The sequence below is a fragment of the Atractosteus spatula genome, chromosome 20 (assembly GCF_055471065.1).
Source record: "Atractosteus spatula isolate fAtrSpa1 chromosome 20, fAtrSpa1.hap1, whole genome shotgun sequence".
NCBI classification, from domain to species: domain Eukaryota; kingdom Metazoa; phylum Chordata; class Actinopteri; order Semionotiformes; family Lepisosteidae; genus Atractosteus; species Atractosteus spatula.
In genome coordinates, this window is record NC_142725.1 from 8,365,737 (window position 1) to 8,384,556 (window position 18,820).

At 43.8% G+C, this 18,820-nt stretch overlaps 1 protein-coding gene across 2 annotated transcripts; it reads left to right on the forward strand.

The window, feature by feature from the left end:
• The first annotated feature begins 5,046 nt into the window (after positions 1-5,046).
• ybx1 (Y box binding protein 1) lies at positions 5,047-16,181 on the forward strand. 2 transcript variants are annotated; one of them, XM_088938223.1, is made up of 8 exons: positions 5,047-5,362; positions 7,938-8,001; positions 8,378-8,411; positions 8,687-8,776; positions 11,126-11,446; positions 12,467-12,564; positions 14,221-14,486; positions 15,825-16,181. In XM_088938223.1, the coding sequence occupies exons 1-7, from the start codon at positions 5,257-5,259 to the stop codon at positions 14,453-14,455; spliced, it is 948 nt and encodes a 315-aa protein (XP_088794349.1). In that variant the 5' UTR covers positions 5,047-5,256; the 3' UTR covers positions 14,456-14,486; positions 15,825-16,181. The 2 variants fall into 2 exon arrangements, with proteins under 2 accessions (XP_088794349.1, XP_088794350.1); XM_088938224.1 differs by having other exon boundaries at positions 12,467-12,552.
• Positions 16,182-18,820: the final 2,639 nt, after the last annotated feature.

An 18,820-nucleotide genomic window follows, 5' to 3' on the forward strand; every position in this document is an offset into this window, starting at 1 on the left:
ATGTCATCATCAGAGGACCCCCCTACCGCCAACACTCAGAACCGTGCATCCCCCTGAGCCTGTCCCGCGCAGAACCTCTCCCGGTCCTCCAGGGAACCCACGGACACTCCAGACATCCCAGCAGGGTTCACAGTGGGAGCAGAGGGAAGGGGCTGGGCTCTGGCTTTTATTTCCAACCTCTGTTGTCTTGGAGTGTTTTTCCAGTGTGTAGCCCCCACCTGGATGATGCAACAGCAGCCATAGTGCGCCAGTACGCTCCCCACACACCTGCTCTCAGTGGGGAGGAGAGCAGAGTGATGAAGCCGGTTCAGAGATGGGGTTTATTAGGAGGCCATGATTGGTAAAGGCCAATGGGAAATGTAGAAATCCCAATCGCTATACTGGGGCATCAGGACCCACACAGACCGCAGTGTGGGTCCACTAACACCACTTCCAGCAGCAGCCTTAGTTTTTCCCAGGAGGTCTCTCATCCAGGTGCTGACCAGGCTCACACCTGCTGAGCTTCAGTGGGCTGCCAGCTGTGAGTTGCAGGGTGATATGCCTGCTGGCTAAAGTGTGTGAAAGCTCTTGACCAGGCTGGCCTGCTATAAAGAAATGACTCTGAATGTGGAGAATCTCAGTATTCTGCTTGTCTGTCCAGTTGGGCTGGCACGGGGAGTACTATCATCAGGAGAGAGTAGGACAGAGAGAGATATTGGAAGCTGCTCCTGTTGTAGTTGTTCATTATTGGACTATAAGAACATACTGGGGCTGCCCAGTGTCACAATGGCCTCACAGCACTGGGGCCCCAAGTTCAATTCCTGACCTGGGGTACTGTCTGCGTGGAGTCTGCATGTTCTTGTGGGTTTCCAGTTTCCTCCTGCAGTCCCAGAACATTCTGGTAAGTTAATTGCCTTCCAGGCAGATTGGCCCTGGTGTGAGAGGTGTCCTGGCGTCCTGTCCAGGGTGTACCCTGCCTTGTGCCAGCTGCTTGCTAGGTTACACTCCAGCTCCCCCGTGACCCTGTATTGTATAAAGTAGTTATAAAATCTAACAAACAATTCTTACTGAGGCTCTGTTGCAGCTGTTGCCAATTCTAATTGGTTTTATATGAGCTGGTGAGCAGTGGAGTCTAGGAGCAAATGTGAATAGGGTGTAATGAGAATGTTGTTTGATAGGGACGGCCTGCGGCTGGCTTCTCACATTGCATTCCCCAGCATCCAATCCTGATGGCTTTAATGCACTTATTGCTAAGCATTCCATTACAAGCCAATAACGATCATGTACCAGCACAGCCCAGCCACCCCGAAACATCATAACCGCCTCATCTGGAAGGCTATGGCTTAGTTAGATTAGGCCAAAGGTTTTAGCAGTATTTTACAATGTAACCGCACAATGGGAGGGTGCAGATTATATCAGACATCCAAACACTTCAGACTTGAACATTGTGTCGATGTTCTCAGGAGGCTTTGAGGATTTTTTGCTAGACATTCTAAAGATGGCAGAATGGTACAAACTCCCAGATTGAGACATGAACATTGTTGCGCTAACACCCTGTAGTGGTTGCGATGACCCCAGAAATAACATTTGGACAACAGCTCCTTAAGCCTATGAGCTTGCACTGCCACCTGGTTTTTGTGCCAAATGTTTGGAAGCTGTGATTTCTTCCAAAGGAGGTGTTACCAAGTCCTGACTGAGACCCAAACTTGTGCACGTGCAACATTCACAAATTTTTTTTTTTGCAATCTGTTCTTTTCAGCAAATAAATAGTAATTGTGCATTCAAATGTGGAGAAATATATCATGTTTAAATTTGAATCCTGCCGAGATTGCGTTCACTTCTTTTCACTTGGAGATTCAGTGAAACGTGAAACCTTTGATCACAACTGTGCACGAGTGTTTAAATTGGTGGGCTTGTCTTTGAGTTCTAAAACCCCAGCACTTAACGTGAATAGATGTGCTTCACTAAAACCTATCAACGCCCCCCAGTACCTGATTTCCTCTGCAGGACAGATGGAATTACACTTTCTTCCAAAGGAGGTGGTAAATGCAATACGTTTTATACGGCAGATTCACACAGGAAAGCGCACTCCATAGTTTCCATATTAGGAGATGTTTTTTTCTCTCTACAAACATTTCTTTGTAATTAACCTCGTTCGTCTTAAGAAGCAATTTTACCCTTCATATAGACAAAAACAGAAGTAAGCAAGCAGAAGGTGTGAAAATGAGCCCGACACTTTGCGGTTGTAATATTCATGTCAAAAGGTCAAATAATATCCTTGAATTATCCATTTATACTGTTGCTAAGAAAAAAGCATATGAGCTAATACAAATAGTCACTATTTTATATACTTAATAAAAAGGCAAATGCTCAAATTCTTCCTCAATGGTTTGGTTGCATGAAGTGACCAGAAAGCCTTGGTTGTAAATACTAGAAAAACAGTCTTCGGTCTCGAACAGGATGAATATCCTTCCCCAGACACAATTCCTAATGAATCTATTAAGCAACCTAGAGTACATCCTACAACACGCTGGGAATATACACAGAAGCTACTCTGTCTTGGAAGGCACATGTTGATAGCAAGTTGACTTTCTTCACAGGTTATGGGGCTGTCGGTACCAGTAGTCAGGTTCTGTCAATGCGTTTTCAGTTCTGTGGTACAGAGTGTCATGCAGTGTGGAATAGCTCTCTGGTATAACAGATGTTCTCTGTGCAACGAGTAAGCCAAGATGTCCAAACTCTTCTAAGATAGTGGGCAGGTACTTGAGCAGAGCTTATAAAACTGCATACATTAACAGTGCGCTGAGAGTAACTGTTAGTTACTCCCTCTGTGTTCTGCGGGAAGAAAACCTACTGATGCCTTCCTGCAGTCGTTTTAAAGTCCCCCGATGCAGATCTTAGAAAGATGAGGAATTCCTTTATCCCACACCCAATCAAACCACTCAGTAAATTAGTTCACAATACTTTCTGTAGAGTACTGGTTTATGGGCAAGTGCAATTAGTGGTTATGTGCAATTCTAGGGTTTTGGAGTGATTGGTGGAATGCAGATGGGATTCTTGTAGGAGGGGTGTGTGGTGAATTTGTATAGGTCCTCATTACCTGTAAGGCACTTTGAGTGGAGTGTCCAGAAAAGCGTTATATAAGTCCACAGCTCCAGTCTTTCCTGATCTTTGATAGAAGGCATTTCTATCAAAGATTTGGTATTTTACTGCAGCAGTCAGGGAGAAGAGCTTTACTCTAGGGTACAACAGCAGTGTCTTGTCTTGGGTGGAAAATCACCACCTTCTGTTCACAAGTCCACGACCACAAACCACTGCTCCACACTGCTGTCCCAAACCTGTACTTCTGAGAATGTCCTGATACGTGTTATTTCATGGATCCCAGTGGATATATCAGTTGAAAAATCAATAATTGAATTGGTATCCTGATATCTCTGGATAACATTCCAATGGGACAGACCCTGCTCCTAGTTATTCCTCATAAGGACACTGGTCTTAATTTTATCAGTGTCCTTAAAGTCTCCCAGCACATTGTCCTGATATCATTCTTCTGTGGCCAGAAGAGTTTGTGTGACAGGGTTTGTGATTGAATCAGACGTCAGTGGAGGGTTTTCTGGAGGTCTCCTACAGGGCACCGTAGAGGCCTAGATAACTGCGACAATCCCACAGAATATAATTAACAGCAATTAACTTAACTGCTGGATCGGTTTACTGCATTATGCTAACAGACAAGCAATTTAATATGGGGTTTAGGATTTTCCTGGTGTCTTTCTGACATTTAAAAAAACCCACTTTGGTTTCGTGGAAGTCTTTTTGTGGTGAGGACCAGCTCAAAGCACTTTAAAACAACAAAAATGGAGACATTTAAGGCCTTAGAATGCGTCAGTATATAAGAATAATGGGGTCTTAATAAAATGAAGAAACCTATATACAAGTTTAAATTATCTTCATTCAACAAAACGTACTTCAAGATCCTGACTCTTGAGATATGTAATCGTAACTATATGTTTTTAGAAGTGCTAATGTTCACAATAACAGATTCTCATTATTTAATGTTAATTTTTTTTTTTAGTTTTGAAGAATATCATATTGCATGCAAAAATAATTATAATATCAATGCTTAGAATTAAAGGCAGCTACGGGATTCATTTTTAATATACAGTATCTAATCAATGAGTCTCTCTACTCAACTCACTCAAATTTAATTTTAATTCCAGACAGGGATGGGTCGCAAGAAGACTGATTCTGGGGAGAAGTTTACAATCTAGGGTCTTGCCTTTTAGGGGTTATAATTGCCCATTGCACCAAGACAGTATTGAACAAAGTATGGAAAATGTTGTTTAATTACAGGCAAAATTTAAAAGAATAGAACTAGGACTAATTTACTCAGCGGTTCACAGTTAAACAGATCTTCAGATTCTTAATCTAATGTAAACGAATACACTACGAATTTGTTTTTGAGGGCTTTAAGGTCTAGGGTACTGATGATCCTGACCTATATCTGTAAACTTCACGCTAATGTTTGCATCAGTAGTTCGAGAGAGCAGTTTAACCCTCTCCGTGCATGTTGATCAGATGTCTGGTCCGATGTTCCTTGTACTGACAGTATGTTACAGGCGCAGAGCAATGCGTAAATATTCGTGTCACGAAAGATAAAGTGGGCGTGATTTATATTAACTGTAACATTTTGCCAATCCCTAGCATCGTGGGCGGCATCCTTGACATTATCTGCCCAACCAGCGCCCCTGATTCACAATCTACTCCGTAGAAAAGGGGAGTGTTTGATTGGATTGAGCGCGACCCCTTCTAAAAACTATGCAGTTGAGTGACACTTCGGTCTTCCAATCAGAGCTGGAAATGCGTACAGCTGGGTTAGATTGACGCGTTGTTGTCCAATCACAACCAAGCACTCGCAGAATACCGAGTAGGGTTTTCATGCCGCTCTGTGGAGTCGCAATCCAATTCACCGACGCGGAGGTTTGGGTTAAACGGACGGCGCCGCGCACCAATAGGAGCGACGGAAAAGAGCACCGGCCCAAGACGGACAGGGGTTCTGACCAATAGGATCAGAGAATGGGCGGTCGCGCCTCTGACAATATTGTCAGGTATCGGCTCGCTTTCCGTCCAGTTCGATCGGCAACGGGAGCGGAGAAAGGAACGCTGAGAGCCCGAAGGCAGCAGCCCCACCACCGCCGGCCCAGGTTACCATCACGCACCGGGAAAACACGCTAGAGAGCCACCGCCGGCACAAGTGTAACGTAACCCACCGAAACCACCATGAGCAACGAGGCCGAAACACAGCAGCAGCCGCAGCAGCCCGCCGCCGCGGAGAGCCCGTCCAGCCCGGCAGCCGCAGCTACCGCGGGGGATAAGAAGGTCATCGGTGAGCCCCCCGGTCTCTCGTATTTTTTTCTTTTCCCGTGTTGCTGCGTGATTTGAACTGGGGACGCGACGCCGAGGTTGAGGGTTGGAGAGGTGACTTTTCTCCGGCGTGCGGTGTGTCGGGCTCCGGGGTTTCTTTGTGTGAGAAAAGTCGGTTGAGCGTTGATGGTTGAGGGAGAAAGAGGGGGGTCGGGTGGTGGTGGTGGTGGGGGGGGGGGGAGAAAAAATTAATTTGGAAAACATAACGAGCGGGCGGCCTCGAGCGGGTCCGGGGGAGCAACGGTTTTCGTCCCGTCGCCGTGGTGACGGGAGCGGGCTGCGTTCTCGAGCCCCGGCGCGTGCGGGGAGCCGGTGGGTGGGTTCGGGCCGGAAGCGCCGGGGTGGGATTGTGGATTCCGCTGGTGGGTTTGGGATAGTGATCGGAAAGACACCCCCCCCCCCCCCCCCTTCTCCTCACACACACACACCACTTGCCCACGCATCCCAATTCCTCCCCTCCTGGGGGGGGGGGGGGTCACTAGGTGTGGGTTTGGACTGGGCCGGGCCCAGGGGACACATGGCGATCCGGCCGCCTTGCATGGGCTGTGCGTGTGGGGGAGAAGGGGGCGACGCAGGCGAACTTGGCCTTGCTCTTCACCTCCCCGGGGCGATACTGCCTGCCCGCCGCCCGTAAGTGGGTCAGGTCGCTTTCTCCCGCGGTCCCTCCGCACGGAGCCCGCCGGGGCCGGCCTGCAGCCCCCGGCCTACGAGTAACGCGAGTCCCGCGCTGCGGGGCCGGGGCTGCAGGAGGGCCGGTGTGGAGACTCCCCCTTCCTCACTGCCCCTCCATACACACACACACACCCTTTGTTCATTACAGTGCGGTGTAGTAACTTTAGCGTCGTGTACGGGCCGTGTGTGAGCCGAGGGTGTGCAGCCGCTTCATAAATCGGCAAAACCGCCTTTCCCGACGAAAATGCCGCTTGACGGCTTACAAAAGAGGCGTCGTTTTCCCCTCCCTCCTCGAATTATACTAGCGGCTGTGTAGAAACTTGGCGAGGGGAAAAAATTCCAAAATGTCCGCCGCGGTGTTTGGATATGAGAGGGATTTCTTTTGTCTGAGGGAGGCGATGTTTTTTTTTTCCTGGCGTGTGGGTGCTGGGGGGGCGGGCGGCGAGACCGGGAGGACCGGACTGCGGCCGATCCCCCTTCCCCGTAGTTGAGGGGGCGATTAATCGCCGGCCCTGCCGTGGAAATCGCCGTCGGTTTGGCGCGGGTTGTGGGCGTCCGTCCAGCCACATGGTAGCGCGTCGGGCTGGGAAATATGGAAGTTTCGCGCTCTAACAGGCGGATACCAGTACGATCGTAATCCCCTGCGCTTCCGTTGTACTGGGAATAATGGACGTTTGACTGGCGATGGACGGCCGCTTGAATGATTAATTTATCGATACTGTAGTTACGCGTCCGTGTGGGGAGAGTGCAGGAGACCACGTGTGAAGCGTTCTGACACTTCCTTATATCGTTACAGTGAATCATTCGTGTTACAGGAAAGAGCCGAGGTTACGATTGGTTCTTTGTAGCAGCAGACTGTTGAAGCATGGCAGGGCCACGTCGTATACCCCTTTATAGCCAGTAGAACTTCTCTTTCGCCCGAAATTTTGTTCTGATCCAATCAGCGGGGTTGGTGGATGTATTTTGGACACGAGTTCATCATACTGCTGAAGTAGTTCGTTTTGCAATGGACAGCTAGGCTTTGCATCATAATCTATAAAAAGCTTGTCGCCGTGTGGTTAAATATAGTGTCCAGATAGTTTTACAAGCCCTACCCCACTCGATAGTCAGTTATTCACAGCACTCCATGCTCCTAGTTCTGAGTTTCTCTGAATTCGGCCAATTAACCAGACAATAGCTGTAGGTCCTGGTTCTGAGTGTTAGTCCATTTTGTGTTTACACTATTCATAGTGAACCTTTTCTCCTAGTGGTCAGATTTTAATGAGTGATGTTACAGTAAAGTCCAAGGAGTGACTAGAATACAGTTCATAAGTTGTTAAATCCAAAAAGCAAATAGGTTCCAATTTTAAGGACTACATTTTTTTAGACAAAACCTCTACAGTTCATTATTACTGTATATACTTAATGCATATTTATAAGTGACACATGATTTGAAGAATGCTTAAAGTTACAGAGGTGTGGAGAGAATTTTAAATATTTAACCTGTTTTTTGTCACTGGGAGCTGGGCCAAAAGACTCTAAGAGCCTCTGGGCTGAAGTGTGATATTGAGCTGTAGTTTTGCGTGAGACGTGAGACGTGTAAATGACAGGAACACGACAAGCAAGGGTGTACTGCCTACAATGAGACTTCTGTGTGTAGAGATAGAATAGCATCATTGCATGGTGGAATTAAGGCTTTACAATTACATTTTACTGTAGAATACTTTTAATCCAGAAGAAACCATCAGAGTGATAATGTCTGCTATGAGACATTATAATGTGGTTTTCTTCATTTTCTGAAAATTCTGGTGTCTGGAATTTGTAAGTTAATAATTGCCTGATTGCTCTCTGGGTATATGAAGATGTAAGACTTGTTTGTTTTCTAGCAACAAAGGTGTTGGGAACAGTGAAGTGGTTTAACGTGAGGAACGGCTACGGTTTCATCAACAGGTAATTTAAGCTCTCTCGCCTTGTTTAGGACATGGATGTGACCTGTGGGTCTGATATCGTGCTCAATCCTATTAGCCAGGTTATTTGCTTATACAGCTGTAGATTTATTAGTCAGTGTCCTGCTCCTGTTTACTTGCTGGGGTTTAGCAAACCATAAGTCTGTTAATTTAGATTGGCTTCAGTGCTTGTGGAAGTTAGTGCTTTCCAGAGAATAACAACATCTACTTTAAGCTGCTAAACAACCCACCAAGCAAGATAAGTCAAAATACCAAGTCTTCTGTGGAGTTTATTATGCTACAGTATTTGTAATGATATTCAGTTGTATAATTGCACATCTGTTATGAAAAGTCCTTAATTTTTATATTGTGTTTTTCAGGAATGACACAAAGGAAGATGTCTTTGTACACCAGGTTTGTAGAAACTTGTACATTCCTTTTTGTTTTTGGTTAGAACTATTTTTTTATCAAACAAGACCTTACCAGTCCTTTACTGACTTGATTTGATAGTGCTTTAATATTGATTGTCCTATAACTATAAACCTTACTCATAAATAATGGTCAAATAAAATCTCCAGTAAAATGTGATAAATGTAATCCCAGACATTGAAGAAAAATAGTGGTTCTAAGGTTAAGATGTAATTTAGAAATGTAGTTTAGAAAAGTAATTTTGCTGGTTTTGTTTCCAGACCGCCATAAAGAAAAACAACCCAAGGAAGTACCTGCGCAGCGTTGGAGACGGAGAGACAGTGGAGTTTGATGTGGTCGAAGGGGAGAAGGTAATAAACTGCCTCGGCAGACTGAAGCCAGGAGGCCGAGTTACCCTGTGTTCCATCAGGTGTCAGGGCAGTAAAATAAGAATTCATTGTTGAGCACATCTATAAACTTGAACAAGTGTCAGCTAGGTTCTAACTGACTTTAGAAGGCCTTTTCCTAAGTTTGGAACAGTGCTGTCAACCGATTCTAATGGTTTTTAAGTCTGCCCTTTCAGTTGTAAATCATCAGGTTTAAAGTCCTCATGTACAAAATTTGCTATGAAACCTTACTGTGTTTCTGCATTAGTAAATGGTGTTTACTCTTGAAATTGATAGATTCTTAACATCAGTTATTTAAGTCTCCACAACAAAGTCTTTTTCAAATTCGGGTCTGTAGTGTCAGAGCACTACTAGGATTAATATTTTGATCTGTGTGATGTTTAATGTTTCTAAAAGAGCACTGTTGAATCAGATGACTTCTGGGGGTGTCCCAGTTGGTTCTGAGATGGCTCTGTTATTTGCTTAAACTTCCTTCCTGCTTCCCTTTGAAGTCATTCAGCAATTTGACAGTATCCATTAATTGATAAAACTAAATTTGTAAAGCAGCTTGATTCAAGTTTAGTGTTCTCCAACATTAAGCATGCGTGCTAAGCAAACATTTATGTATAAGTGAAACGACTTCTGCAGTAGCAAAAGCGGAGTCAAACCATGGAGTGTGCATTTTATAGATTGGATCGAAAAAGATTAGAAACCAAAGATACAGCTGCATGCAGCAATGAGTGGGGGCCGTAGGACACTTGAGAGGCAACAGCACTGACATTTTTCACTAGAACATATGGTTTCCTGTACATGTTCCTTAGGAAGCTTGATAATATCTGTAGTCTCTGATATTGTACAAGGTTGCGTTTAGGATCTCTTTGACAGCTCATAAGTATGGATTCCTGTATGGGACACAGTCTGCACTTTCTTAAGAGGTTGATGGTTTTGTATTTGACCTTTAGAAGAGGTCAAGGGCTACAAGGAGTTTTTTTTTGATGGCACATGGTTGTCTATACGTGACCCATTAAAACCATGATTCTGTAAGGTTTTATGACTTTTCATACATCTTGACCCAAGTTTGTTGTTGCTGCTTAAGGTTCCTGTTTTCGTTCCATAGTAACCGGGACCCTATGCACCTATTGCGAAGTAATAAGATTATTTTGCATTAGTCCATAAGAAGACATCGGAGCTCTTCTATGACAGCCAAATCATGTGGCCAGTCATTATTTAGTTGTGAATTACACTTTACATTGGCTACTCTTTTTCTACAGGTATACTCTTGAGCCTACAATGCTCTTCTACATACATCTACATGAGTATGCATAAATGAATGTTAGGAATAGCTGAAGTTTGATTGTCGTATTAAACTTGTCAGAGTGTACCTGTATGAACTTTAATACCAATTGGCCAAGCAGATTTAGATAAGGTCATTTGATTGGTTTTGTCAAAAAACACTGGCAATCGCCATGAAACCAACTGACATTACCCGAAAAGTCATGAACATCGTATCGTATTTCAAATCTAGTTCAGTTGATTTTAGAGCAGATTTTTGCTACTTCACACCATTTCACCTGTGTACTACTTCTCATAGGCTTCGATAGTCGTATGAAGTATGTTCTGAGGAATGATGTATACCTTGTCTTCAGGTGTACGAATTTGTGGCTGAATATATACAAAACTAAGACCAACTACCTTAAAAAGTACTGTCGATAGCTGCACAGTTTATCGAGCATTAAATAACCTCGGCTACTCCTACTAGTAAGTACTTGGCCTTTCAGCAAACTTGACAAGCTGGGCACCTACAGCTGTTGGCTTGAAAAACATTAGTGCTACTTTGAATGGGTGACTCATGGGATTTTATTTGCATTCGGATTAAAACAAATTGATTGTTTTGTTTAGCATTTTGAAAACTTCTCTGTGTGCTATAGACCTCTAGCCTGAGTGTGCGAAAGATTTAAAACCTCCCATGTGCTGCTATAAACTTCATCAGCTGCTGTTATAGTTGCCTGCAATAGGAAAAGCACAGCGAGACTGAGGAACTTGTTCAGTGGTAGAAGTGGGAATGCCTTGCATACCTCGTCCCGTTTAGAACGAGGCTCTATGCTGCCGTTTTTAAGCAGCGTTACGGAGCATCGGCACGATGTCATGTCTTAAGATTCCAATTGTGATTGAGGCATCATCTGGAGTCGCGTCGCAGGTGAAGCTCGAGCTGAAACAGATTGTGTGAACTTGGAGGAACCTATGCAAGGTGCTGGGGGTGGGGTTGTGGAGTGGGGGCCGTGGGGCTGGTACGGGTACCGCGCAGCACTAACGGCCGTTCTCCTTCCCCGTCAGGGTGCAGAAGCAGCCAACGTCACAGGCCCAGGGGGGGTCCCAGTCCAGGGTAGCAAATACGCAGCAGACCGCAACCGCTACAGACGCTACCCTCGCCGCCGCGGGCCGCCCCGCAACTACCAGCAGAACTACCAGAGCGACGGGGAAGGCGAGGGGGGGGAGAAGAGAGAAGGGGGCGAGAACGTGCCAGAAGGAGATGTGCAAGCTCAGCAACGCCGGCCCTCCTTCCCTCGGCGCCGCTACCCCCCTTACTTTGTCCGCCGGCGCTACGGCCGCCGCCCCCCCTACACCAACACACCCCCGCGAGGAGAGATGACCGAGGTAACCTTCTCACACTGTCCCCAGAGAAGTCACGCACTTGTATTCCCAGCTCGCTGCCCTAGGCTCGGGTTTTTGTTCAGTAGATCATCCCAGTAGCTAATCTTGCAGTTATTTTACAACATTGTTTTTGGTTGTGGTGTATGTGTAAATGTTTTGGGTTGTTTACTGTATAAAAGTTAAAGCAAAGCTACACAGTCTGTGTGTTAAAGCACAAAATTGTGGAAACCACCCTCTATAGTACACCTTACTTCTGCTTGTTTAATGTAAATTACAATAGTTTTAGTGTAGTACCTGTTAAATGGGAAAATAAAATTGTAAATGCTGTACAGTATGATTTTGCCAGATCACTGGGAGCCCATCTACTGTAGTGCTGATTCTATCTCTCATTCAAATGAGAGATCACAAAATTAGATATCCAAAAAGTTTGGTTTCATTTTCACTATGGCTTTTGTAGTGGGTGTATGGGAGGCAACGTCTTGTAAAGGGAGGGTCACTTATTGAAAAGTTGGCATTAGCAGTCAGGACTTGAACAAGAAGGAACTTGGGCAGTAATAACTTTTAATTTTGACCTAAATTTAGATGTAAGTGTTTGGCTTTACTGTGTGTATCCATTTACAAAACCTTCATTACAAAGTATCTATGACATCCCAGCCAATATAATTAAATCCACAGTGCCCGGGGTCTTGCTGCCCAGAGCTATTCTTCCAGGGCCACATCTAGTGCAGGCTCGGGGCTGTAGAAAGCTTTGTAAATGTACAGGGTTTCATAGTAATTCATAAGTAAAAGGATGTTTTCGCCTAAGCATCGTACACTTTAGATCTGTTTTGTAATGAATTTTACACAGGAACTAAGCCTTGCTTTTGCACCTTGCTTTTATACTTGGAAGAAGTGAAGCTAGGCAGTTATACAGCAGGCTTCTGGTCGCTCTGTTTGATGATGGGGGTATGAATGTTTCAAGGCTTGAATGTGGAGTGGTGATGGGCTCCCCACACTTACGTACTTTTGTTTGTTCTGTTGCAGGGTGGTGAAGGCGATGAAATCCAGGGTGGTGCAGACCAGGGCAATAAACCAATGAGGCAGAACTACTACAGAGGCTACCGCCCAAGGTTCAGGCCAAGGTTTGCATGTTGTATTCACTGATCTGGGGCTGCAACAACTAGCTGGTTGGAGGGCAGTTGACTAGCATTGCTCAAAGCAACTAGTCGCCTCAAAAGCATAAGTGAAGTTTCAGTAGCCTGACTTCAGACACCCTCAGTTCCTCCTCTTTTTACTCTTCACTTCAAATTGTTGAAGATTTGGCCTGGCTCAGTTCTAAGATGAACAAAATGTGATGTGCAATTTTGTGGAGTACACTTTAAAATTCAGTTTATGAGCAAACAGCTCTGACATTCTATCTTAAAAAGACTTGCAAAATATTATTTGGATCAAAAGAGTGATCATTAATTCCTATATGAATAATAAGCATCAAATCTCGAGCATGTATTCCATGATGAACAGCATGGCTCAAGAGTTCTGGATCATTGTGGGGTGTTAATGTTGAGAGCGGTACCTTTTAAACCTCCACTCTTGTGAGTGCTTATTAGTCCTTCACATGTAATATCTCCTTGGTGTTGCAGCCCTACATTGAATGGCAACTGCGTTTTTTTTAATGCACTTGGGGACTGCATAGAAGTCCCTCCTGTCTGTTCAGCTTTATTTCTCAATGCTTTCTATCTCTTCCATGTCCTGCTTACTTTTTATAGGCTTTGTAAACATCAAAGGGATAGGTCACAGTTGCAACAATTTCACAAAGGAAAAATTTGTCTATTATATATGACTAATATTCTCTATAAACAACCAATTCGTAACTCTGGAAATAGTGCAGTTGGAGTGAATTTTGCTTCCTTCCAAGATGGTTTCAGTGATTTTTTTTTTAGTGTATAATAACCTTTCCTACTTTTCTTTTTTACATTCCTAGAAATAGAAACGTATAACCGGAAAGCTGAGTGGTCACAATAGGAAAGTAGCTTCTCAGGGATGGGTTTGCCACCCTGTTCTGAACTACATTATCCAGACTCACCAGCTGGAAATTATGGGCTGGTATAGTCTGGGTGAATTAACAGGCAATACATTTATATGTGGGCATATCCAGCAAATTCTGGACATCTCTGATTTCTAAAGTAACAACACAAGGGCTCATTCATGTTTATGGCAGTGATGTATCTGTTGCGAACTGTCTTTAGCACAGGAAAGCGTTTGGGGACAAATGTGTAGGAAATACTGAAAGGTTTTGCAAAGACCAAGGAAAGCTTATGTCGACGACTTCATAATTCATTTCATAAAGAGGTTAATTTACTAATAGTCGGCATGGAATTCACCTTTACCTGTTCCTTGCGATCTGCATGCTGAGGCACTTACTTTATTTATGTTTGGCTTTTTTTAAAGGCAGACTGATTTAATTACTCTTTATATATGCAGATGTCAAGAGCTCTGTTGTATAAGTGCTTCTCAGTATTGTGCAGCAGGCTGGTTTTCAAATGGCAGTTCAGTCATCCTGTGTGTCTGCTTATGGGATGAGTCTTTGCCAGGCCCTGTAGGATGTGTAGGATATGTGCACTGGATTGGGTTCTGCTGTATTTACACCTGTTCTGTTGGGTATGCAGTTTTGATCAATTAAAATGAGTAAAAGTTAACTTTTTAAAATTCTGTATAAAATACAATCATTCAGAAATAGGAAAGCAGCAAAAGGTGGCCTCGAAGAGGTGAGTAACTGGCCGGTCTGTCTCCTCTTCCAGGGGTCCACCCCGTCCCAGACCACCACGGGAGGGGTCCGGTGAGGAGGACAAGGAGAACCAGGGCGACGGATCTCAGGGCCAGGAAGCCCGCCCCCGCCGGTACCGCCGCAACTTCAACTACCGCCGCAGACGCCCGCAGAACCCCAAACCTCAAGATGGCAAAGAGAACAAGGCAGCCGAGCCACCAGCTGAGAAAACGTCCGCTCCCGAGGCCGAGCAGGGCGGGGCTGAGTAAAGACCGGCTTACCATCTCGACCATCGTCCGGGTGCGTACCCCTGCGCCACTGGCCTGCGTGCCCGCTGCCCGCTGCCCCTCCAGTCGGGGGTTCGGTTCTCACTGCGCACTGCCTCGAGGAAGAAATGCCATGTCCTGATCTTTTTTTAAAGCATGTCTTTTTTTTTTTAATAAAGTATAAATTAAAGTGGAGACAACTTTCTTGACTGTGGAGAAAGTGGGGAGGGAACGTGGGAGAGCTGCACCGTAGCCGCATGTTAAGATCTGATCTAAGAGAGGAAAGTGCAGTATTGGACTGACTGCTGCAGGCCGTCGCCCTTGAAGGTTGGAGGGAATGTTTCAGTTGTTCACTGGGGACTCCATTTGCTGTGTGTGGGGAGGAGGGGGGTGAATTCCATGGGAGGTAACGGAATTCGTCTTGGTCATCTGCCCAGGCAGCTTTACCAAGTGGCATTTTAAAGCCTGCTTCCATCGGCACTTTTCATTGATGCTTAATCAGACCAACCTAATGTGGTGACCCAAAAAAAGAGGTAATGCGGTGGATTTGATAAAGCAAACATTGGCAGTTCCACTGGGGCTCTCTTCCTATTGTTGGTGTTCTTTGGGCTCTTTTTCTGTCGCACTGGCTTAAGCCTTGTTTTGCTCAAAGTGACAGTGACCCAGCATGCTCTCTGCAGACCTTCTTCATGTACAGCTGTGCTTGAGAGCTGTGCCAGGTCTGCTTTGACCTTTCTGGGTAGTGCAACACATGCAAGAGTGTGATGCATACAGGCAGGGTGCAAAAGCAGTTTTCCCAATGAGAATGCTGACCTTGCAAGCTTACAGACCGGCTGCGGTTTCAGCCAGGAGACGGCCCTTAGCAGGAAAAAAAATGAATCATATAAAGTAAGTGTCGCAAGAACACGAAAAAGCAAATGCTGATCAGTCATGCTTTCCGTCTCCAACCAGAAGCAGATCTCCATGTGTTAAAGTATGTATGCCCCTGTGCTGCTGGTGTGCTTTCATGTCCACACCAATGCAAAATGACGTATTCTTTTTCTTATGTAAGCACAGTATTTTAGTGATTAAGGCAAAAATACCCTTGCACAAACTTTCTCCTTGGGAAATGACTCATTCTTGCACGGTGCTTGATGCATGGAAGCTTTTAAAAAAGGAGCTGTTAAAATCTTTTAACATTTACATTTATCCATACATTGGGACAGTTCACAGAGTGCAGCCCTGACAGTATTGAGCGGGTTTACATTTCAAGTGTAACAGCTCCTAGTGGAGTAGGGACTATGCAGGGAACCGATGTCCTGACACCACTAGACTTTTAAACCTGTGGTAATGGACCTATGAGAAGAATTAATATATTGTGTTTTTGTTTCAGTTTTGTCAACATGAAGAAACATCAAAATGAAAACGAAGAGACGAGCAATAAGAAACAGATTTGACTTGACGATCAGTGAAAGCTTGCAACATGCGTTTGACCAGATACCACCGATTGCCTGCAGAATCTATGCAGCCCTGTTTTTCGTTACTTTTCTCTGACAGCTAAGAAGAAAATTTTTTTCGGTAACAGCAGAGGTTTTTGTAAATCGGTCTTAAGTTTTTACATCTAATGGTTTTTAAAGAAAATAATTTGATATCTGGTCAATTTGACATTTTTAAATACAAAATTTTGTGTACCAATAAATTTTAACAGAAAAAAAAACAAAGGCAAGCGCAAATAAAAGTCAAAGAAAAATTGTCTGAAGTTGCATTTTATTGGGCTGGATGAGTTGTAACTCTTAAAGACACTTGTAATTATTTTGCTGTGCTTCACGTTTTGGTAGAATGGTACTTCATTTCTCCATTTTACATCTCTGTCCACTGCTAAGTGGTCTTGTTTGGTTCTTTTCATTCTTTATGCATGCTGTTGTGAAAGCCTGCCTCAGTCAAAAGAAGTACTTCTGTAGGAAGTGTTTTGTGTTCTCTCCATTTTGAAACGATCACTTAAGGAATCATAAAGCTTAATAGCAATTGCTTACTAGACAAGAATAGTTCTGAGATGGAAGCCTTAATCTTGTGTTATTGGGGAGGTCTGTGCATAATGTTGGGGTTATTTGCAACTGATATCTTATACAGGGTTTTTCCATGAGGAAAGGCTGTAAAGAAGCCGTTTAGTCTGAATATTAAGTTGGTTAACCATATATAGTTGCCTTTAGGTCAGTACTTGATATAGTGCTCAATGTCTTCACTTGGCATTTTTAAAATGTCCTCCCCTTAGACTTGCATTTCTTTGTCCCAGTTAAAATGTCAAAAACTGCTAGCTGCAAAACAAGGCTAGCTTTTCTTTTAACATGTTTGCTGCCAAGTTTTCCTTCATTGTACCCTCAGTTTAAAGATGACTCCAATTACAAATTCCAGAGCCTGTTTAACATCCATTTTGTTCCTGCAGTTTACCTGTTGATGCATGCGTATATGTTTGACCATCCCAATTATTTTTCAACATGTAATTGGATATCACACAGTTGGAAAGGTTTCAGTTAGAAACTTAAACCTATTCATTGTCCCTGTTGGTACTGAAAAATCGTCTAGTGGAGATGCAGTGTCTGCTGATTGTCTTTAAAGGGTAGATATTGAGTTGTAAAAAATGCAAAACTATTGATACATTACCTGTTACAAACTAGGAAAAAATTAGATGCTGTTTTGATTTGCTAAAATGGAGACACTGATAGTTTTGATCCACTCCTTATGTGTGATAATGGACCATTGTCTATAGTTTTATATCTGTATGTTACCTCCTATTGTAATATATATAATTGGCAAAACTCTTGTTTGAAAATTCCGCCTTCCAGTTGTTTGAGAAAATTGTGTTCTGCATTGTTATACTTTTAGCTGGAGTGGTGTTATTAAAGATTTAGGCAGCAAGATGGTACTTGATCAAAGTGGTGGTCTCTACGAAGGATTATGCACATACGTGACTTGCTTCTAGCCTGCACTTCATATTATGAAATGCCCTCTAGGTTAATGCTGCCTAGTTTCTGCCCGTGTGACAACTGTGCAGACAGCTGCCAAGTGCTGGCAGTCCTGCAAAATGTCAACTTGGCAGTGGCAACAGCAAGACTTTCCTACTGATGGACATCATGGAGACGTGGAGAGAGCACAGAGGTTCCGGTGTTGGAGGGAAGATCAGGTATGTGTATTTAATACAGGGACCCATCCATCACTATGTCCAGAGCTGTCACGAATAGCATTCGAGATGCTTCTAATTTTCCTTTTTTTCCCCCCTTTTGGAATCTGCTAGACTGGAAAATGAATTTGTATTAGTAGTTAAGAAGCACGTGTTCATGTGTTACATCGCCAACCTATTGATAAAAACTTTAAATATTTTCTGTCACGCCTGGGTTGGAGATCCGATACTGCGGGAATGGGTCCGAGCAGGGTTTTGTAAAACTAAGGTCTTCAGAAGTATACTTTTGTGTCCCGTTTGATATCCGGGGAGCACATTTCAACACAAGCGTTAAAGCTTTCATCTTGGGAGAATTAAAAACGTGTGGAGTGTTAACTACAAAAGCTTTTCTTGTCCATCCCAGGCCTGTTGTTGTCTTGCTCAGTGTTGGTAGTATCCCATAGTGCCCTATAGTTCTTAACCTCCATTATGCGTTTTCGGAGAGACGGCAAAGCTGAAAGGTTACACTTGTTTTCTGTAAGCCATTACGTGTTACTGTATGTAGTCCACGGGACTTTCGCTGGACGTTTGAGGTAGGTTATTCCGAAACCATTCCCTCTTTAAGAGTTTTATTTCTGGGTACAGACTGACTTTCGACGCAGAAGTTTTGGAAAGTGACGTGTGTGAGATTTGTTTGCTACGGGAAGGTCGTTTGGGTCGTCTCTTGCCTTTAAAAGCGGAGCCCTTCTCGGTTTGTTGAATTATTTAAATCCCTCAGCACGACTGTGTAATCCTTTTTACACGGTCTAATCAGTACTCGTAGACCAAATAATTTCAAAATTTCGTAGTCTTTGCAAAACAATTTCAATACCAACATAGAAGTTTAAATTCGTTCTGATAAAGTAATTCCCCATTGTCGAATCTCCGCCAACGCCAAACGTACTAAAACTAAATTTATTAAACTGAAGGCATGGTTGTTTTTTGTTAATATTGACTGCCCTTCCAAGGTGAATAGCGAAAAGTGAAGCTGTGATATACACTCAACTTCATATAAAGCAAGGTTTCAAACGAGAGCGGTAATTAGGCCATCCAACTCGTTTGGTGTGTAAGAATATATGAAGGTTAAAGCACTGTGTTCAAGAATAAATTATCTTTGGTTGCAGAAGCCATACAGTTTATTTCAGTTTTATCCAAGTGTAAACTTAGTTAAACTTAACTAAGGTATGAATTTA

Excerpts from the sequence above, each read along its gene's own strand:
- ybx1 (XM_088938223.1), top strand. The coding sequence starts at position 5,257 with ATGAGCAACGAGGCCGAAACACAGCAGCAGCCGCAGCAGCCCGCCGCC. Across the intron at positions 8,002-8,377 it reads GGCTACGGTTTCATCAACAG|GAATGACACAAAGGAAGATG; the intron begins GTAATTTAAGCT and ends TGTGTTTTTCAG. Across the intron at positions 8,777-11,125 it reads ATGTGGTCGAAGGGGAGAAG|GGTGCAGAAGCAGCCAACGT; the intron begins GTAATAAACTGC and ends CTTCCCCGTCAG.